Source organism: Pelecanus crispus, chromosome 1 (genome assembly GCF_030463565.1).
Source record: "Pelecanus crispus isolate bPelCri1 chromosome 1, bPelCri1.pri, whole genome shotgun sequence".
Taxonomy (NCBI): domain Eukaryota; kingdom Metazoa; phylum Chordata; class Aves; order Pelecaniformes; family Pelecanidae; genus Pelecanus; species Pelecanus crispus.
This window is the reverse complement of record NC_134643.1, coordinates 139,549,920-139,572,082: the sequence shown is the minus strand read 5'-3', so window position 1 is coordinate 139,572,082 and position 22,163 is coordinate 139,549,920. Positions and strand designations below refer to the sequence as shown.

The window sequence follows — 22,163 nt, the reverse complement described above, 5'->3', positions numbered from 1 at the left end:
AATTTTATGCACTGGCTACTTAATATTACAGCTGTGAGCAGCCCTTCGAGCAGGGACTGAATCAGTCTGCAGCTGCGTGCCCGAGCGCTTGCCCTGCAGGCACAGCCCGTCTTTACCCCACTGGTGGCATCTCTCCCACCTTCAGGGCAACTCCGCTCCCACCTCCAGACCACACCAGAAAGCGCCCAATGTGGGACCGGGACTGCCCCAGGCCCCCGCTTCAGTCAAGCCCCTGGCTGCTGCTGGAGGGGTGACACAGTCCCCCAGTGCCCCACGCCCGCAGGGGTGCAGCCCGGGTGTTTTGCTACTGCCCCTTTTTAGGACTGCTAGGGACTGCGCAGCTCACCTTCGCCTCCCAGGAACAAGCAGGGCTCTTTGCCTGAGCAAGGAGACCTCAATTAGCAGGACAGAAGCCAGACAAAATTTGTAGCCCAGCCGTCGCGTTTTTACGTCTGCTTGTAGGAGCAGCAGCAAAGGGGGATTAATGCCACTTTTCATCTGTCCAATTTGACAAACTCGTGTCCTTCGCACCGCGGCAGGGAGAAAGAAACAGCCGTGAGGCAGCGAGCAGGGAGGGTGCTGGCCTGGAGGAGCTGGGTTGGGGCCAGCATGCGGTACATGCTCCGAGCTGGACACAGCTAATTTTTCTGGCCAGTGGCTCCAACCAGCCCCATTTTCCGCTCGCAGGCACGCCTGGCTGCCCCCCGGAGCTGCGTAGGTGCTTCTGTCCCCACAGCTGCAAACTGCCTAGGGCAGCAGTGCCCATCAGACCGGAAAGACCAGGTCTCAGGTGGGTCTACTGTAATTCATTAATGCCCTTATTTCTGAGGTATGCCATGTGTCTGTTTACCTTCTTGCCATAAATGAGTTCCCAGGGACTTGCAGTTGTCCGTGTCATCCTCTGCTGGCTCCCCTGGGAAGCCTGACAGCCAAGTCGAGCCTCTGCCAATTAGCTCAGCCCCACGCAAACTGCAAAGTCAACACGTATTTTAACTGGGAGCACACCCTCACCACCGCCAGTGCTAGCTCTGCTTTGCAACAGCTTTACACACACACACACACACACACACACACACGTGGATCCTCAACAAAGCAGGGGGCCTATATAAAACCTTATTCACTCAATTAGGTTTGCATTAAAATGTGACCCTCCAATTGGAACGGTTCTTCGGTCTGTGTAGCAATGCAGCAGTGAGCTGCAGCTGTGCCCGACCTGGAGGTAACACGAGTTTCTCTTCCATTGGCCTTGTGTTTCAGAATCCCACCCTTCACCACCAGCTACCTAAACTCTTCAAATTACCACACAAATACTTTGCAAGTGCCTGCACTCCATGCGATAACTCATCATGATGAGCAGAAATATACTAAAACCTAGGGCATACTATGAATTTCAAATTAAAGATATCAATGATACTCCCATTCAAAAAAAGCGTTAAGGGGTGTCCAGGTATGTTTGGCCATAGGCTCGATTGCTTCAGACTTCAAAGCAGCTGCACATAAAACCAACTACATCCCCCTTCATGATTTTGAAAACAAGATCACACTGTAGGTAAAAAAAAAATAAATTAAGAGTCTGAGGGAAAATCATCTTGCATTTCTCACAATGTGGGATTCAACAAGAAAAGCAAAAATAACTGCTACTACTGCCTTTTCGTGTGATACTGGATAGAACAAGAAACTATCACACCAGCTCTTGTGTGCTCGCACTCTGCACTGTCACATCTGTCTGCTTAAACTAGACAAAGGATTTTACTTTCATTTGCTGGGAAACAAGCTAAGGGATCTCTCACAATACATATGAAAAGGAAAAAAAAAAAACCCCAACGCACCATAGTGAAGGCAAAACCCTACCAAGCAGGCACCATGCCAATAAAATGACTTCCACGTCCAAGCGCGAATTGTACCTGAACCGTACCTTTACGCCAGCCCCTCCGCAGGCCCACACTTTCCATGGTGGTTAACACGGTACGTGCCTCGGAGCACCCAGCCCCAGGGCTCCTAGGCCCTTGGACTGCCCAAATGCTGGTCTCTGCAAAACCATGAAATCGCCTCTGAAGGCCTCCCACACCTTCACTCTCTTGAGCCAGCGTCCAGGTGTTGTTACAGCAGCAGCGACTCCGCAGAGGGACAGCAGGCGGGGTGGCACTGCTATCGGGAGCTGAGCCTCCCCGGGACCACGGGTGCCCGCGACTGGCGAGACAGGGGTTTACTTCCCTCCTTTCATCAAGGTATTTCAGTTATCTGTATAAAACTGGAACCAAAAACCTTGTTCTCAAAAGCACCACATACTATTGTTACCAAAAAAAAAAAAAAAAAAAAAAAAAAAAAAAAAAAAAAAAAGAAGTTTTCAAATCCTGTAAAAATGACATAGTTATGTTTTGAAAGAGTGGAAGGGGGGGTCTCATAGATATGTGCTTATCAGGCTTATTAGCACAGAAAACACTTTTTATGGGCCGTATCTCCTCTTTTCCCCTCTACCTGGCAAGACAGAATCGCTCTGAACCCCTCTGCTCGCACGGCAGCAGTGCCGGCACACCTCCACACTGCCGAGGGAGCCTGTGGCTGCGGGAAAGGCTAAAGCTACAGCCGCCTTCCCAAGCCGTCAGCCAGATGCGTGCTGGCTGGTGGCAAAACCAGCAGCACCGGCACACGGAAAACTGCAGCCGATGCCTGGGGTAAAGCAAGGTTTCCCCCTCCAGAAGCAGCCAACCTGTTTTCAGTTTAAATGGCTACGGAGCCATTTCCCTTGCAGGACACACCTATTCTCCTTGCAGCAGCTCGGAGCAGCCGCAGAAACTGGTTTCCAGTGGACAGATTCAAGACACAGGCGCTAACCTGGGAGACTTCCAGGCAGCCAATCCCTAACTGCATGTGACAAGCGCGACTTCACATTAAAAAAAAAAAAAAAAAAAGAAAAAGAGAAACATCAAAGCCTTCCATAAACTCACGCTGCGCTGGAAGGATGGCAATTATGCCATTCTTAACTCTGAGGCTATTTGCAAGGGAAAGGATTGGGAGACTTGGAAAGAGTGCTCTAGTGGAAAAGGTTTATCTTGCTCCATTCAGAGGAAAGGATTACAGGCATAAAACTGTCTGTCACCTTGGAGAAGCTGGAGTCTTGAGATTTTGCCTCCGAAGCCTTGGGGATGCAGGGAAGGAAGTTATTTCGTTCAGATTAAAGACAGATGCAGCTTCCTGAGAGAGACTATCCTCACAAATTAGCGGATATTCTAAGACATTTGTCTCTACAGGCGTTAGCCCTGCACTGACTAGGTGCAAATGAGATGAGAATCAGGATAAACGTGTATTAGAAATATCACCTGGTTATTTCAAGTTATTTCTATTCCTCTAATTTACATTTCCCTGGATGTTTCACACTGTGCATTAGTGATTCACAATGATGTACATTTACACACAGCAGGAGAAAAATTAATGAATTCCATCACTTCCCTTATTTGGGGGACTTTAAGTCTGAAATGCAGCTCCCTCGTTTTATTATGCCTTTTGATCTCCACAGAGCAATCTGTTCTCCCCTTGGCAGAACTGTATAGTTCTTGCTAATTTAATATGAATTACATTTATGCACTTCAGCCAGAATAAGCCTCATTATTTGTTATTTCTCGCACACTCTATTAAAACCAGGCCAAGTTCCACCTACCTGTCCCCCGCAGGTAGGCATGCACGTAGCATGACGACTAGAGTAAAATGCTGAGGTAGTGCACGGCACACATACATGCAGCAACTAAATGAGAGATTCATGACAGGGGAATGGGGAGAAAGAGCTTCTGAGCCTTCCCGCCCGCATGAGGCATCGCTTATTGCATTGCACAGCCTGTGCTAGGCAGGAAATCGTGTAAATAAATAATTATGGCTTTTGTTAGGTACGTCATGGTGCCATAGGCCCCACTTGGAGCACTGTCATAGAAAAAGTGGCAAATTCCTGTGGCTACGTCCTTCTCCAAGATCCTACCAGTAGCTCCAAATGATTTCTGAAAAGACACAAGCAAAGAAGTAGGGAAAGTTAGGCGTGCATGCTTATTTATTGGAAAAAACCCGCCACATTATGATTTTGCGTTTGTGCTGAACACTGAAAGCAATTCTCCTTTCCCTCATGAAAGCCTTAATCAGGATTATTATAGGACCCACATGGCTTAGTTGGATCAGTGTAAGTAAATGAGGAACATTTAACTTCGCCGATTTTTGTCCTTCGGGGGAGGGGTGGGATTATTCAAATATTACTAATGCCTTGATAAAGCAAAACTTCCAGCTACCCACTTCAGAGCTTGTTAGCCACTACAATGTTATTCCCTTTAAATCTCCCACAATTCGTAAGTTGGTTTTCCAAATATATTTCCAGAAGACACTTAAGTGATTTGGTCTGTCTTTGTAGAGGAAAGAACAAGGGTAAGATCAAGCTCATCACACATATTAAAAGAGGAGCAGGGGACAATTTTCAAATGTGGAGGCTTCCCACCACTGCCCTTTGAACTCACCAGCTCCTGCAGAAACAGGTCATTGGCCATGTGCACGATTCGATCCACGTGGATGATGCCCCCGATGCTGTTCACCTCAATGTCAGAGAGGAACGTGAGAACGAGAATAGCTTCCACCAAGAGCTGCCTGTACTCGGGCTGGGGTACGTGGTTCAGCACTGACTCCACGTGCACAGCAAACTTGATTTCACACGGGGTCATCTGGCAAGTTTGAGTGGAAATGGAAAGAAAGACTGACAAATCCAAAAGACTAGATCCCCACATCCTGCAAGCACTTAAACATATGCTCCTCTCTGCACATGGGGGTAGACTGACTGAAGTGAACAAAATGTTTGTGTGGCTTTAGCACTTAGAGAAACTTTTTGTGTTGCTAGGCCCTGATCCTGCGAACAGTTATGCAACTTCCAGAAGACTGCTCCAGCCCTGCAACCCATCACACGCACATTTTAGTTACATCCAGGACTGCTGATGCTTAGCTGGCATATTAACTCTTTGCTCCTCATGCTGCAGTCTCACACACTCTGCCTTGTAAGTATCTTTCTGGCATTGCAGGTTAGTTGCGAAGCCAAAATTACTGTCAAGTTTTAAAAATAGCCACCTGCTTAGAGTGAATGCTTTTCCACACAGAGATATAGCTATACTGTTCGTAGAGCAGCCTAATTTGCACTGGCATAGCTGTATTGATGTTATGTGAAAGGCTGCTGCCTTAGGAGGTTTGTGCTTATTGCATTTGATTCCTTTAAGCAGCAAAATTAGATACTGTCTAGGTCTGACAGGCTAAAAATATAAGCCTATTTATCTACACAATAGGAATAAATAAAGCTTTCCATTCTGCAAGAAAAGGTTTACATTTGGCAGAAAATTCCAGCCCCTCTCTTCAGCTGTCACCACCGTCCCTCAGCAGGAAAGGAAGCCAGAGTCTAATCTGAGGGAACCAGACAGGACAACAGTCTCAGGCACACAAGCACCTCTCTTGCGCCGATGGATTACTGTTCACGAGCATTTGTTTTATAGTTGCGAATTCAAAACTTGCCAGAGTGCCTAAAGACAGAGTGGCAATCCAACTAAGCAAAAAAATGTAAGGAAAGGTTATGGATTTAAAGAGCCAAAGCTTTGGTTAGAAAAAAATCATCCTTAATTGGTATTTACTTTTGAGACTGTGGTGCCAAAATACACTGGCTGCTGTTGCAGCATATTAAAAAAAAAAGCAGCAAGCAACGTGTCTGCTTCGTTCGAACAAAGCTGTGCTCCCTCCTCACCCTGCCCGAAGGGCTGCCATCAGCCACCCTCTTTCAAGCCCTGCCCCGTGGGCACACGGGGTCAGTGAAGGTGTGCAGAGGGCAGGCTCGGCAAAGGGGAAAACCTGCCACAAACCTGCTCCCAGGCCTGCTTGGCAGGAACTCATTTGCACAGCCCCAGGGAAGCTGGCAGAAGTGCTGGGGCAAGGTTCGGATCTTCCAACCTTCTTAAAACCAAGGATCTGCAACAGCAGCCCACTGCATCTTACACTGTCAAACAAAACATTCAGTCATGGGGCTAGAAAATCGTTGGCAATTTACTGTACCTCTCTGGTGGTTGAAGAAGGAAGAACATACCCATCAATGGACAGACCATGGCACTGAAACAACAACATTTTCACAATGAACAGAAATTACAGCTCTTGCACGTAAATCTGAGTGTTTTCTGATACCAGCCAATATGTAACAACCCTCAGTTAAAAAAACAAAACACTCCCCCCCAAAGAAAACCCCAACAAAACCTGTTAAAAATATTATTCACCTTTGCTGAAGAAGTTACTGTGTAACCTGGCAAACATTAGAAATAGCCTGACATGACACATAGAGAGCATGCTGTGTTCCAGTCCAGCTACTGAAGGGGAGGAAAATACTTAAGAGAGTCATTACAGCAAGAGGCACACAAAGGACAAAAACAAATCAATGAGAACATTCTGTGGGAAGGGATGTAGAAATAAAAGATAATGCAAAAGCACGACAACAGACCACGAAAGTGAGAACCTTTATTTTTCATTTTCACTTAAACAACATTTAGTTAAGTGTTTCAGATCCAGGGCACCACAACTCAAGGATGTCAACATGTTGTGGTGCTTTGACATGGGCCACCAACAGTGGGGGAGAGGTGGTGTTAGAAATACCAAGTGGTGTACAAGAAAAGAGTAACAAAAGCTAAATGGTGAGAAGGCAGGCTAAGGAATGACATTTCTGGGTACCTGAGGTACAAAAATGTACCAAGAAGAAGATAGACCTTTTATGAATAGTCCAAAGAGACATTAAGAATGAAGTATTGAAGACAACTTTAAGCACAATTGATTTTAATAGCCAGAAAACCATTCCAATACTCCCAACTATTACGTTAGGCCAGGACAGAAGCGATGCTCACTCTACTGAAAGATTCTATTAGTAAATAGCCATGAGGTCATATATGACTCGTCTTGGCTGACATCAACACTAACAGCTTCAGCATAAGTGATCTCAGAAGGACAACCAAGATCAACCTGAGCTGGTGATGCACATTTTTCCCCAATTGTGTAGGCATGAGCAGCTTAGCGCTGCAAGGTGCCGAATGCTGGCTTTCATCCAGCAAAGCAGAAGTGCATAATCACTTTGAAATGAGTAAAAATTTGTAATTCCCCCCTCCTCCTGCCTGAAGACCTGCTTCAACACGTTTCCATACCCCTGATCTCCAAGGTGCTGGCAAGGATTACTTTTCACTTAAACAAAAAAATGTTTAAGAATGCCATACAGCCCAGAAGAACCAACAAGAGATCTCAAGACATTTTGGAAGAGTCAGTGCAGTTTCCTACTTCATTTCTCGCAGCCTTTCTGAACTGGAGCACACGCACTGCACTGCATTGCAGTACCCCTCAGTGGCACTGACCACAACTCACATTAGGCCATGGGTGATGCAGTCAGTGCTGGAACAGAATCGTTCAGCCAAAATTTAGTGCTGGCGGTATCAGAGAAAAATACTTTCAAACAAATACATGAACTTGTGTTAATGGAGCCCTTTTACATTCAAGAGACACGCTCCTACTAATGACTCTAGTTTCCACTGGTCTTCCAGCTGAAGACCAACTTTATCTCCCACAACATGCCGCCTCTGGACCACCACCTCCCCAAGTTACCGTACATCTTGCTTGCTTCCTGCCCTCCACAGCTGTCAACTTACCTTCTGAAGGATTTTCCAGACCTTCTCATAAAAGCCAACAGGAACTCTGTTAATAGCACCATCAAGCCTTCTTCTGCGCAGCCACTGCCCTTTCCGGTCACCCTGGCTCATGTCTCCATTGGAGCCAGTAGGAGAAGTACTGGTGGGAGATGATGGAGTACTGCTCCTCTGTAAGAAACATTAAAACTTTGGTTAGTTGCTTTCTACCACCCCAAGTGCTACTCCTGGTGAATAAATCACTCTGTTACAATGCTACCTCAGAACCAGGGAAAAAATACAGGCCATGATGTCATACAAGATGACAGAGCAGGATTGATCCCTTTCTCTCCCCTTCAGAACAAGCTTCACTTCTCCAGTACTTCAATCATTTCTCAACAAAACAGGCAAGCAGTTCAACAAGGTACAACCCAGTAAACTTCACTGCTTAGCTCAACACAAGGCACGACTATTTTCACAAGCATGAGCTGGCTGCCAGGGCAGTGTCACTGGTGTGCAAGATGGTGGGATTTGCAGGTAGGTCTGGCTCAACTTCGGGCTCGGTGTCATAGTCCAGCAAGACAGGTCCTCCATGCATGTTCCCATTTCCAAATGTGCAGTCTGCCTACTCTTTGCACTCCCAGAGACTGTTTCCTCGTTCCTTTTTGCACACCTATTGCTTTCAGCCTGGAAAGGACTTCACTGAGAGCCCCATCTCAAATCCCATCATCTCTGAGTAAGGAACGGCCTGAGCAAAGTACTAGGGAAGGTGGAAAATCAGAACAAACTGTACATTTGCAAAGGATAGGCTCACTGACTCTACAAAGCCAAGCTCTGCAAAAAGACCAGCAAATGCAAACAAAGTCCATATTCACTCCTGTTGGTGTCCGTGAGGCATAGGTAGCGTTCCTCTGATGGCTTGATGCATGCTATTCCTTTCCACTGCTCACTGAGACAGAACTTCCTCCACCCTGCTGCACAGAGCTAGGGGATGCAGGAGGCCAGCAGGAGGGTGGGTGCCAAAGTAGAGAAATCCACCTGCATACAATAATTAATCTAGCTACTCAGGTGGTTCAGAGAAGCAAAGATCTCACTGAACAATTCTGTGCACTTGAATCAAACACAGAGTTGAAGCCTGCCTTTCTGCACTGGTATGTTGGAAGAGAAAGGCAGCAGCAACCTGGCAGTTGTCAGGCCAGGCCATAGGGCTGGTGGTGCTCTGCAGTTGTGTATTTAGGATACCTGGGAGGTGTGCCATCGACAGCAAGTCTGCAGATGCAGAGAACCATGAATCACAACTGCCAGTTTAAAGTGCATGCACAGCTACAAGCTTTCCGCCTCTTCATGACAGATTTGGAGCCTCAGACTTACTTTAAGTTGTTGAGGTTTCTGTTGGTGAAACATTTTAAAAATTATCTTCCTTCTTAACAGCAAGAGCTACAGTTCTCTGCCTTGAAAGAAGAAGACTGCCTGAGGAGATACCCATGCCCATAAAACCCCTGTCGCAGCAACCTGAAGCTGTTCTGGGTTCATTAATGTCCATAGACGGCCAGCATTTATCAACAGTACATTACTTTTAAATACTGATGACACCTGTAACATAATCCACCATCAAGTAGCTAAATCTGCTATAGTGCTTTATCTGCTACAACTGCTTAAGCTTCAGAAGAACTAAGTGGATCTAAATGCGAGACTCAACTTCTATTAAAAGATTACTAGTGAGAAGTGGTTCCCAGTGAAGATGAACAAAACAAAGAGGTAGGGTTTGAAAACAAGTTTTTATGCAGGAGAAGCCACAGGAGGTGTCTAGAGCTAAGACCCTTGCACACACACGCAGGGTGAAGAGCAGGTGCAGAGCTGCAGACGGTGTTTTACCGTGGAAGCAAACATGACGCTGGACATGGAGTGGCCCTCATGAAAGAACTACAAAACAAAAACAGACACGAACACGTCAGCCAGCCAGCCATGACAGAACAGGATGCAAACAAGGTTAAGTAACCCATCTGTGCAAAGACAAGAAATGTGGAATAAGCTCAGGTACTCAGGGGAAAACTGTGACAGCCCCTGGACTCTTGCAGTGCTGCACTTCAGCTGACTTCTGGGCAGCTGCTGCCGATTCCCAGGGCCACCACGAAGCAGCCCCCACCGTGCCAGAAGACTCCTTGGTTGTGCTGCAGCCACAAGCTTCCCACGCCATCCACTGAGCTCCAAGTGCGGCCCACACAAACTGCCACAGTTTTAAGATGCATGCAAAAGCTTCCCTCTGACTCAGGGCTGGGAAAAAAATCCCAAGCTCCCCACCTCCATTCCCCATTCGTTGCAACGTCAGCAGCTTCCCTGTGCACAAGAAGGTCATCTTGCTGCAGAAAGTCTGTGGGCTGCCAACTGGGTGGGCAGCGCTAAACAAACAGCTGCAAGGTAAAATTTTTGTTGAAATGTGGACGCACCACCTCAGACTTAGAGCACTTTTCTGTAAGTGTCCAGCCCAAGCCATGCCTCCTAATTAAGTGTTAACGGTTCAGATGCCGGCAAAGGTTTGATGTTGAGACCCAAGAAACAACAGCAACAAGCACAGGAGCTGCAGTCACTCAACACCTGAGCTCTGATGCAGAGATGTTAGTGCAAGTACTTGAAATGTTCCTTGTAACACAAATTTGATCCCGATCCCCACCCCACTCCCCCCCAATGACATTAAATTAGTATCTAGTGAATTATTCAGAGAATGCAGTGAGATGTAGCAGGAAGCAGCATGAATGGCAAGGTGGGGGGAACAAAAATAAAGCCAGCCAACTCCTCCTCCGTGCAAAATACCAAGTTTCCATCTAATGCAAAAGCAACGCAGAAAATACATTGCCAACCTCAAGAAAGGTCCAAGTGTTTCAACTCAGGCCCACCTCTGTATTTAAAACAAAATAATGCTGCCACCTAGTGCCTAGCCCTTCTTCCTTCCTGGAAAGGCCCTGAAGTCAGACACCCGCCGTAAGCCTGCGAGCCCTGCTCAGAGTGAACCCCCAAGGTCACTTCAGGGCCAGTGGAAAGCAGCTAGCAGAACCTTCACAGCCACAGCCGTACCACCAGGCTCGGCCATGACAATGCCCAGGCAGTGGTATGGCTCAGGCACAGCAAGCAGGTCTTGCGAGACAGTCACCGTGCATTTCACAGGTGCCTTTGCTTCCCTGCCTGATCTTGTCCTGTGAAGAATCATTAACTGAGTTTTATTGTCACCATCAAATGCTCCATGTCAAGGCAATGCAGAAATGCCGCTCCTTTCTGAAGGCTTATCGAGCAAATCTGTTTCGTACAATCAAAGGAAAACATCACATACTTCCTCAGAAACTTACAGAAATGGCCTCAAATTAAATGAATCAGGCTTGATAAGCTCTCAGAAGAGAGGGTCTTTTAAAAATATGTTTCTAATATAGAACCACAGCATGGTTTGGGGTGGAAGGGACTTCTACAGATCACCTAGTCCAAACCCCCTGCTGTGGGCAAGGACATCTTTCACTAGATGAGGCTGCTCAAAACCCAGTCCAGCCTAACCTTGAATACTTCCAGTGACAGAACTTCATTGGGCAACCTGTTCCAGCGGCTCACCACCCTCATTGTAAAAAATGTCTTCCTTGTGTCCAATCCAAAACCACCCTCTTTCACTTTAAATCCATTGCCCCTTGTCCTGTCACAACAGGCCCTGGCAAAAAGTCTCTCTCCACCTTTCTTATAAGCCACCTTTCGATACTGAAAGACCACAACAAGGTCTCCCTGGAGCCTTCTCTTCTCCAGGCTAAACAACCCTGGCTGACCAATATGATGCCATTCATTCTTATAAATGTATTTTATTTGATCATTACCTTCCTATTTGTCTAAAGCAAAAGAAAATTACTAATAGAAACATAAAAAAAAGATAAATCAAAACCAGTCACATTCATTCAGAGTATTTTGGAGGTATTTTCCATGTATTACTTCATATGCTCAGTTGCTGCGTACTTTAAAGTATAGAACTTAAATATATATACATTCTAGCAGTAATCAGCCTCCATTCGTGAAAAAACAAAACAGGAAGAAAACAAACCAAGATTTCTTTTCCAAACCTTTCTTTTCCAAAAGGCATGTGGACCACATTAGCAACTTGTGCAGAGCATCAAAATGAACACTGTTTGCATGAAAACGTCACTTTGTACATCTGACCTTTCATTAGCTAAAGATGATTAAAGAGCTGGTTTAAATTTGATGTCATGAATGCCTTAGAGTTTGTTCAAGTTCTTCTATATTCAGCATGTGAAACAAGAACAAAAAAGGAAGTACAATTTTGGAGGAAACATCCCTTTACTTCTTTCTATTTAGTGATCAGCTTTAAACCAAAGGATCTTTGGAAACTTCTGTCATTTACCAGAATCTATTTGGCATTAAAAACGGTATCCTAAAATTAACACACAAACGTCTAACATAACACAGTACCGGAACAGCTACATTTTTTGATGAGCATTGATGGAAAACCCTCACCTGCTTCATCTCACTCTTCAATTTAGTAATACCACTTCTTTCTGTTTTGGTTGCTCCAGAATGCCCCATTTCATGAATAGAAATCGCAGGGCTAGATGAAGAGGAATCTACAGATCGCACTAAAAGAAGCAAATGGACATGTTTAAAATTCTAGGGGGTAGAAAAACAGATGAATTTTTATCCAGAAGTTAAAGATAAAAGCATATGCTTTCACAAGTGTACAATGCTCCTGGTGACAGCATCCTTTCAAATCATGTCAATAGTTCAAACCTGATTAAATCATCAGGGGCCTAGATCCATACTTGGTTATTGGGACCTGATTTTCCAAAACACTGAGCAATCATAGCTTCAAAAGACATCAGAGTTGCAATGAGTCTGCAAGAGCTTAAGAATGAATCCGGGAGACAGCTGAAGTGCCAGTCGGGAATACCTGGGCATCACAGACATGCTCCTTGAAGGCAGATTAGATATGCCCTTTTTGTGGTCTTCATTCGGTCACATAAAATTTCTTCATTTTAAAAGTTTGCCTTCATATCACTGAAAACGTGATACAATCTTATTTCAGTGCAGGACAGCTTCCATCATACATGTTTTGTATATTCCACAGCAGACATACACAGGTACTGGACACCCATGTTTAATACATCACCTATACCTCTATTTTACGTGCCAAGAGAGTAGATACCTACTTATAAGACAATCTAACTTTGTATTTACAGTTCTCACTTAACCAAGTACCCAAGTGGACAACTTACAGCTTCTTTCCACACCAAACTCTTTTCCACTGAGAATATGGTGTAGGAGATTTTTCATATCAAAAGGACTTAGATTCATCAAACTCTCTGAAGCTTCTTCACCTAGTTAAAACAAAACAAAAAGAAAACAAAAAGACAAACATCACTATAGGTTGCTTTATATGTTGTTTTCCTAAGTGAACTGCTGACTGAATGAAGTTCAGTCACATTTCCCTTGTGGCTGCTAGAGCTTCCTTTAAAAAAAACTAATACATAGAGTCACATTTCAAAGAAAATATATTTCAAGAAAAAACAACAAACACTGCATGGAAATAATGCTATTTGCATTAGTGAACAGTATGCTGCAGCTTGTGTGAAATGTCACTGAAGCTGATGACGAGAAAGCAGTTGCTCCTTTGTAGAGCAAGATTGCTTGGAAAAGCGTTACAGCCATCTCCCAAAAGCAGATGTGTTGTGGTTTAACCCCCGCCAGCAGCTAAGCACTGCTCAGCCACCCACTCACTCTCCCTGCCCTGGTGGGATGGAGGAGAGAATCGGAAGAGTAGAAGTGAGAAACAGTCCTGGGTTGAGATAAGAACAGTTTAATAATTGAAATAGAGTAAAATAGTAGTAGTAATAATAACAATATAATAATAATATACAAAGCAAGTGATGCACAATGCGATTGCTCACTACCCGCCAACCTATACCCAGTCAGTTCCCAAGCAACCATCGAAGGCCCCCAGCCAACTCCCCCCAGTTTCTATACTGAGCATGATGTCACATGGTATGGAATAGCCCTTTGGGCAGTTTGGGTCAGCTGTCCTGGCTGTGCCCCCTCCCAGTTTCTTGTGCACCTGGTAGAGCATGGGAAGCTGAAAAGTCCTTGACTCTTAAGCAGTACTTAGCAACAACTAAACCATCAGCGTGTTATCAGCATTCTTCTCATACTAAATCCAAAACGCAGCACTATGCCAGCTACTAGGAAGAAAATCAACTCTATCCCAGCTGAAACCAGAACAAGATGACATGCAGATCTAAATTACAGACCCAGAGTTATCCCATAAAGAAATGCATGCATGTGGAAGGCTTGTGTTAATTATTTAAGGATCATGCTTGTAAGTGAGAGAGAGAAAAAGCACATACACACATATGAGCACATGTGTGTGCATAGACAAATCTACCATAGGGAACATGGAAAAGGTAGCAATGAAGCTGAGGGCAGCGTACAAAGCAGCTGGCTTTTAAGGCTAAGGAATAACAAAAGGGATCCCAGGAAAGAGAGGCTTGGCACTGTGAACAAAGCAGCTTCCACTATTCAGCCACAGGTTTGGGGGAAACAGGGCTTTTGGCACACTCTTCGTACAGGAACAGAATTATCCCAGAAAATTACTTGGCTCCTTTTGTCAACGTCTCCCCTAAGGGAGAAACCTGCCACCCCACAGTTGGACTAGCCACTCAAGTTAGAGAGCAGCAGCGTCCAAAGTAGGTTCCATCTAACCAACTCCCAGGGACCCCCACTTCACTTCAGGAGGGAGAAAACCGGGGAGACCAGAAAATATGCTTCCACAATGTTATCCCCCTTTAGGGTGTGCTAGGGCATTAGAAATGGTAAGAAGAGCTGAGCCACAAAAATATGGCCCAGATCATGCTCCTGAGTATCAGCAGTTGACTACATGTTTGTCACATTAACTTGATTACTTTTCATGACGGCTCCTTCTTAGACTTCTGACCCCTTTAAATGGGGAAAGTTCTTCAATGATTTTTCAGATCTCTCTTCAATCATGATTTCTCTCTAGTTTCACTTTTCCAAAATGAATTTTAAAATATTTTTGCCTTGCACCACTTGTTTGTTACTTAATTCTTGGGTTTTTGTAGGGGGCCCGTAGAATTTTTTTTTTACGGACCTCCTGGCAAAATAACACGTTACTAGCCGAAATCTAAACAGCAAATATTTTTCAACTAAGCACATTCAAGGGGAGAAGGCTTACACATAAAAAGAAGAAGATCAGAAGTTACTTTAAATAAAAACTACCAGAAGTATGAATTAAGGCTGACATATTCAGAAGACACCTAGGGTCCTAATTCTCATTGACATTAGTGGCGTTGGGTCCCTAAATACACGCACATGTGCAATTTGATGACCTGGACCTCAAACACTTACTGAGAGTCAGGGGACTTAAGTATTTAATATCCATTTCAGTCTGAATAACTGCGGGGTAGGGGGCCAGGAATCTTTCATTAAGTCAAAAAGAGAAGTTATTTTCAAAGTTTGTAACTGCACATGCTGAATGAAGAAGTTAAATCCTTTTATTAACACATAGAGATGAAAAATCAACCACTGAGGTGAAGCAGAAATAACACCCTAAGTACCCTTATGGTAAAATTGCTCTTACCTGAGCATTTCAGACTCCGAGCCAGCTCAGTGGCCATCACCTGAATTATCAGACCAATGCGGAGCCTGAGCATCTCCACAAAAAGACTAGGCTGTGACCGGACGTACATCGCCAAGTACATCATTATTTCCTGTAAAGACAAATCCATACGGGCACCCATTGATAGCGGGTCCTCTTGGCTCTCCCAGTCACAGAGCAAACGCTGGGGCCACACTGGGTACAGCTGGAAGAACCCTTCTTACACACGCTGCATACCTGTGTCAGGACCGCAATACTGATGTCTTGGCCGCTGGCTTCATAAATAAGATCTGTGAGCTCCTCAGGTGGCAGTGGGCTGCAAGAAGGCAAACCACAGTTAGCAGTGACTCAGGCACTTGCTATGAACCTCTTGAATAAGCACCGGAACCAAGTCACCCAGAAACATCTTTGCACCACAAAGGTGCCTATGATTCTGCCTGGGCGGCTGCAATTCCTTCTGAAGGTGAGGAATAAGTTTTAAAACAAGTTAATAGCAGCGGAATGGTACCGGCAGGATGACGAGGGGCAGGCTGCTTCTGTAACTGAGGCAGAGCTCCAACTTACGTGGTAATGATTTTCTCGCGGGGTTCTGGTGGCAGGCCCACTGTAAGTTGCTTGTGGTGCGACAAAAGGTCTGTGCATGCCTATCATAATGGGACAGAAAGCAAGAGACCTTCCTCTGAGTCATGTGGAAGTGATACAGCTTTTCATTCCCCCAAAATGAAGCATTTCTTTAGCAATTTTTAAGTGCATTTCTATTAATTACCAGACATACAGATCCAACAGAATGCTGTTAACTAGTTGACAAAGATCCCCTGAGGTCAGCAGGGCTATGGGAGTCTGCCCAGGCTGAAAGCCTGCTTTCCTGCCTAGTGAAATCAGCAGCATAATGACCAGGGACTCCAGCAGGGCTGGCAGATCAATAAAGGACTTTATCATAAGATAAATGTTTGTTCTTTATTTAAGACAAAACCCACTTTTATTCAATGAAAAACTTGGCAGTATTAGCTAAAAAAAAAAAAAAAAAAAATTCCTGCTAATATATGTCTTCAAACAAACAAACTCTGAACATACAGCATCACATTCCTGAATTAGGCACCCTGATACATTCTGAAATAGGTACTTCCCCCAGTACCACAGTGTTTACTCTTTTATACCAACCTCCTTTAAAGGCGGGTGTTCAGTTTACCTTTTTTAACATCCTGAATCAAAGACCTCACAGAGCAACGTTCCTCTGATTTTGAAGAGTCTATTTTCCCTCCCTTAACATGGAACAAAACAGATCACCTCCACTCTCTTCCTCCACAATTCTTTGTCAGTATCTTCTCAATTGAACACACACGGCTTTCAGTGAGCACGTCTGTACTGCTCATCCATCATGTCTTGAGGATGGAAGGGGTTATGGGCTTAATGAAGTACCATGCAGGGTGATTATCACAAATTGTTCCTCACAGATATGACTGTCACTACAATAGCCCATCCTAGGTGTGACAGTCAAAGCTTTGAAAATGGCCAGGAATTAGAGAAAGAGCTCTTTAGAAATATACAGGGATAAGCAGGAAATCAAACAAATACTTTAGAGTACTTGAGAGGAAACATTTTTGTAATGTTCAAAATCAAATCTGTACCCTTACAGCGGATCTTTCTTCTTACCATTTAACAGTCCCAGATATTTTAATGCCTCTGAACATCCACATCCACGCACTCAGCAGACTGTCTGTCCAATGGGACAGGAATCAGCAGAGCGTGTTTTTGCATCATCGCTAGGACCCTGACATACCAGTGCTCCAAAAGCGTGCATGCTATCACAATGGCAACAGACAATTACTCATGACAACTACAGCTTTCAAAGCACATAATTAAGCATCTCCAATTAATAGAGATGAAATGAAAGGTTCACAGTCATTTACAGTGTGACATTCTCAGTCCATGCCAACATTAGTACAGTTCACAGTACAGATGAAAGGTAAAGATGTCGTAATAAGATTTTTAGATCAGAAAAGCAACCAGTGTTTACCGAAAAAAGCTGCACTATGTAAGTTGTGAAGTAAGACCAGAAGATGGCAAGCACAAGCCCCACCAGCAAACTGGTAGTTTTATCTCTGTTTCCAGGCAGAAAACTGAACCAGCATGATTTGTATTTCATACCTCAGCCAGGACTTCCACTCTCTTTTTGAGTATACCGGAAATATAACGGATCAAGCCCCACTCTTGATTGAGGCCCGCCTTTCTGTAGAGCTCGTTGAGTAGGCAATGAACAGTGACGCCGTACTGCCCGTCCAGCTCTGTGTCCCAGTCAGCGCCTCTGCCAGAAAAGACACCGAAGGCAACTGTCATCAGATAAACTGCTGCACTGCTTAATCTTACCACACAACAAGCAGCCTGATTTTGATCGCATTGCTCATTTTGGTGACAGAATTAAGTAGTACATGGGACATGTGGGCCTTCACCAGAGATCAGTTATATGTGGAGAAAACCCTCTTGATACCAGGAACTGCCATATTAACTTGAGCGCTCATTTAGCCATGAGCCTGTGACTTCATAGCAACCACACAACGGATTTCCTGCCAGGCTTTAAATTGAGAATGCAGGCAGACAGTTTGCTGGAGGAAAGCTCCATGTGGTGCTTTTTCAGAGCAGAATTCAGCAATGTGTTCAGTACCGCTGAAGACTGCACCCATTTTTCAGATGCCTCAGGGGCTCTGTAAGTTTTTTGCCCTGCCTCTTTCTTAGCTATTAACTAAGCTTCCATGCTGCCATTAGTGAAAAAGCAAAGGAGATTTCTGTTCCTCTCCTGATTTTGAAATTCACTGCATTATGACTTCTCTTTGATAATGTTTTGAAGCATCACAGAATGACCTTTCAACTCCTGCTAGAGGGACGGAGTCCACCAGAAGTCCACCTGTCTGCCCAACAGACTCCCATGACGAAACAAGTCCAGAACAGGAAATTAAGGGTGTTGCGTGTAGTTAAACAACAAAATGACATTTTTTCAGGATTTCCTTTGCTTTTTAAGAGAGGCTGCTAAACATTTTGCTTGGGAAATCAAGATCAAAGAAGAGGTCCTCACAGGAGAAGGACTAAAATAAACAAAAATACAATCTTTGTAGCGGTAAAGGAAGACTACCTGTGATTAACACATGCTTGTCTTTACACCCAAAGCTAACTTCCTGCCACGTTCCAGCAGTATTCTGCTGCACAGGAAAAGCAGCCCAATAAATGCACTCCAGAAGATGAATCTGTTGGTTTCGTTTTGCATTTTGTTCCCATCAAACCTATTTAAATAGCAGCTGTTTGCTAACCCCAGCAGCTGGGGTTAGACTGTGTCCAAGAATGTTTTGAAGAGCACCGAGTTTTAGTCAGTAGTGGATTTAAACATGCAGAGGGATTAGAGGAAAAATAGTGACCACTCATTAAAATTGTATTTTGCTTTTTGTTAGAAAATGACAAGATGAATTCTCCCTCCACTTCCCTTCTTGTGTATAAAAATCACACCAAATCTTTGTGACCTTAACAGAGTGCCACAAATATAGCAAGATGTGTTCTCACTCATGGAAAGGATTTGGGCATTCCACTTGTGAGCCTTGGAGCCTGTATGTATTTGCAACTGTGTGCCAATCAACTCTGAAATTTGCACAAGCATTTTTTTGTGTCCACATTATTTACGTAATCAAGCTAACTGAAAATATGCTTGTTAAAGCACAAAATATTTTAACCTCTCCCCACAAAATACCACCCTGAACAGTGGAAAGCTTTTGCACAAGAATAATCAGATAGTTGTGACCAAACTTAAAGATGATGAAGTTTATACTCAGACAACTCACTTTAGTATATGCAAGATATATAAGATATCTGCTTGATCATGGAGCGTTGGACATTCCTTCAGCTGCTCAACAAGCTTCCTGCAATCCAAATCACCATGAGCATCTTTAGGTAATTGCAAAACATTTTCACAGTCCTGATAATAAAGATGGGTGAAAAACCAAAGAAATGATCTTGAAAAAAGTAGCAGATCAAATTCAAACTGTAACTTCCCATTAAACAATGCAACAGACTTGCAACATAACTCTGCACTTGAAACAGAGCAGACATGAAAAGGAGACTAATCCCAGGAAACACAACACCCACGTGGAACTTTGTCTCTAGTTTTGGTTCAATCAACAAGGAAAGCCATTTTTTGGACAAAACAAGGAAATATTTTGCCAAAGAAGGAAACCAAATTATTTGCATGCTTTTCCTGTCATTTGCTGTTACTTGTAAAGAGAAAAGCAGAAGGATACTACCTTTTTTTAGTTAAAATAATTTAGAGCTTTTTTACTTCCATCTCTAAGCTGAATATATGTCGTGTTTTATGAATGCAGATGTTGCCATCATAAATTCTCCAAGCTTATGAAACTAACGTGTTAACTAATCAGATGATGCAATCCTGTGGTGAGTTCTTGGATGTAGAGAAGTTTTGTTTAATAAGCTATTTAGCAATTTATATGGTCCTAAAATACCATTTCCACAAACAGAGCCTGTAGAGCAGAATCCTTCAGGAGGCTGAATACAACCTCCTGTAACCATTCTCAGCAGCTGCTCACACACACTAAGACAAAACAAGTGCCCAGCACAACCCCATCTTCCTGCCTTGTAGTTGGATTTGGCTGGTGCTTTAAGGCCACCTGTCCTTTCACACACTCCCCTCCTGCCCAGACATTATTATAAGTAGCATTTCTTGGAGAACATCTCTAAAGGCTGTGAAGATCTCGTCCTTCTCTTTGTGTGTTCAGTTAGAACGAAAGATGATGACTTAACCTTTAGCCTTTAAAAATAAGCACCTATTATATTATTTTCTGTTTGGCACACACGATTAAAAATTTTCCACTTAATAATGTCTGTTTAACCAAAAAACCTTCACCCAGCCAAAAAATAAATTCCAAAACAAGGGAGCAGCTAGCCGGTGCCTTGGGCAGAATGGCTCGTCTGTGAAGGAAAATGAGAACTAGCATAGGGTTTGGCTGGGAAACACAGGAAAGGCCACAGTATTGCATCCTAAAAACACAAACAGCATAAAAATTCCCACAGCTTACCTTCGTCTCAAATAAATGGGGATTGTCAACAAGATTCAGAGACTTCCGGTGAGTGTTCAGAACTTTAGTGGGAAGAGACATAGATACAGCTGGAAAGCAAAGCCACCAGAAAAAAAAGTCCGTTTCAGTAACATGAAAATCAAAGACACCTACATGAAGCAACTATACTAGGTAAAAACAACAGAAATATCTCCAAGAGTCAAAATACAGAGGCAACACTTCTGAGATGCTGTGCGTGGAACTCTGAGACAAGCTCATGTTCTGAACCTTTTCTCTTTGCAGACTTGCTCCAAGAACTTCTGAGATCAGCATGTCAAAGGCTCAGGCGCTACATGCTCAACTGACACCTCTTATGATAGCCCATGCCTCAGAAATCCTACAGCCCAATGACCTGACCCTGCTAAGTGTTTTAAACATTTTAACAGGAAGTATGTAGAGAAAATGGTCTAACTGGTGAGATATCATAATTAAAATGCTAAATGCAGGCTAATGCTCTGTTAACTTCATATTTTGAATTCAATGGATGATCAGATGACGTGGCACATAAAGATGGGAGAAAAGACTAACAAAAAAGCTTGGAAGTTATTAATTTACACTGAAGTTAGGGGAAGCTTTCCCTTAACCAGGGCATTGTTGGAATCTATTCCAACATATAAAACAATCCGTATGTTGGAATCTATTTACAAATTCAGTCAAAGCATTATTTTGGTGTAAATCATCCAACCAGTCTATTAGAAGTGTAGCATACTTAAGAATACTCTAAGTATTCCTCCCTCTCTACTCCATTTGTTCTTACAATTTAGAAAGTACATGCGCATATGTATGTTTTTCTGGCATTGAAACGTTTCATTTCACCGCAGCTTTATTAAAATACAAAATGTATAAACAAAGACAGAAAAAAATGAATTCACTGACTCAGGTTCTAAAATTCTATCCAACTGAGCAGCTGTAGCAGTTTCCATAACATTAACTTGGATTAAATGTTACATTTCATAGCAGGTTATTTATGTATATGCCAAGATACGGGATACTGTGCTAACACAACAGTAACAGCTTCAGACTCATTCTTATTTCTTGATTACTACAACATACTTGTGCCACTAGTTCTTTTTAAAGGGCAGAATTTTGAAATACTTGAACTTACCCCTTGCAGCACCCAAAACAGGTTTTCTATTATTATCACTAAATAAATAATAGGGAGAAATACCTGGAACCTCCAAGCCCTTTGTCTTGGCCATTATTGACAGTATCTCTTTTGTGGAATGGTTTGCACTGAACACAGGTGGTTGATTTGCAGTCTTTGAAGTTGGAGGCAGGTATGACTTCAGTGCTGTACTCTGCAGGACATCATTTATATACTGATCCAGCGCATCCTGGCTTTCTAGTGTGGCATACATAAAAGAAAAGGTTTATTAAAGGTAAAAATCATAATTTATCGGTGCTTTCTTTTTCAAACACACCACTCCATTCTTGCTTATACAGAAGGGCACGCATACAAGAATATCATAAGCAAGAGATTTTTAAGCTGAACAAATTGGAAAGAAAAAAAAATTAATCAGTTTTTGACACTTTGAAAACAGTTATATTAAGAAGTTGGTTTTCCCTTTGAAAGGAAGCAAAAGGGTTTTTATCTTGATCATGGTTGGACTATGATCTTAAAGGTCTTTTCCAACCTAAATGATTCTATGATTCTATAATTCTATCATCTCTTCCACACAAGCTCTTGTCTATGACTCCTCACAGTCTCTTCCTCCCTCCAGCCTCTTCCACACACCCACCCATCTGCTG

General features: G+C 43.5%; 1 protein-coding gene across 3 annotated transcripts in view; it reads right to left on the bottom strand.

The window, feature by feature from the left end:
• Positions 1-3,815: 3,815 nt before the first annotated feature.
• PHKA2 (phosphorylase kinase regulatory subunit alpha 2) overlaps positions 3,816-22,163 on the bottom strand; it is a 43,502-nt gene continuing 25,154 nt past the window's right edge. For 2 of the 3 annotated variants that reach the window (XM_075704844.1, XM_075704852.1), the window contains 13 exons: positions 21,583-21,756; positions 20,376-20,464; positions 19,128-19,261; positions 17,452-17,608; positions 15,868-15,947; positions 15,541-15,619; positions 15,286-15,415; positions 12,911-13,012; positions 12,156-12,274; positions 7,680-7,847; positions 6,058-6,111; positions 4,494-4,694; positions 3,816-3,989 (listed from right to left, as the gene is read on the bottom strand). In XM_075704844.1, the coding sequence (XP_075560959.1) occupies positions 3,816-3,989; positions 4,494-4,694; positions 6,058-6,111; positions 7,680-7,847; positions 12,156-12,274; positions 12,911-13,012; positions 15,286-15,415; positions 15,541-15,619; positions 15,868-15,947; positions 17,452-17,608; positions 19,128-19,261; positions 20,376-20,464; positions 21,583-21,756 (1,661 nt within the window). Of the gene's footprint in view, positions 3,990-4,493; positions 4,695-6,057; positions 6,112-7,679; positions 7,848-9,530; positions 9,579-12,155; positions 12,275-12,910; positions 13,013-15,285; positions 15,416-15,540; positions 15,620-15,867; positions 15,948-17,451; positions 17,609-19,127; positions 19,262-20,375; positions 20,465-21,582; positions 21,757-22,163 lie in introns of all 3 variants that reach the window. The other variant, XM_075704835.1, reaches the window with a different exon arrangement.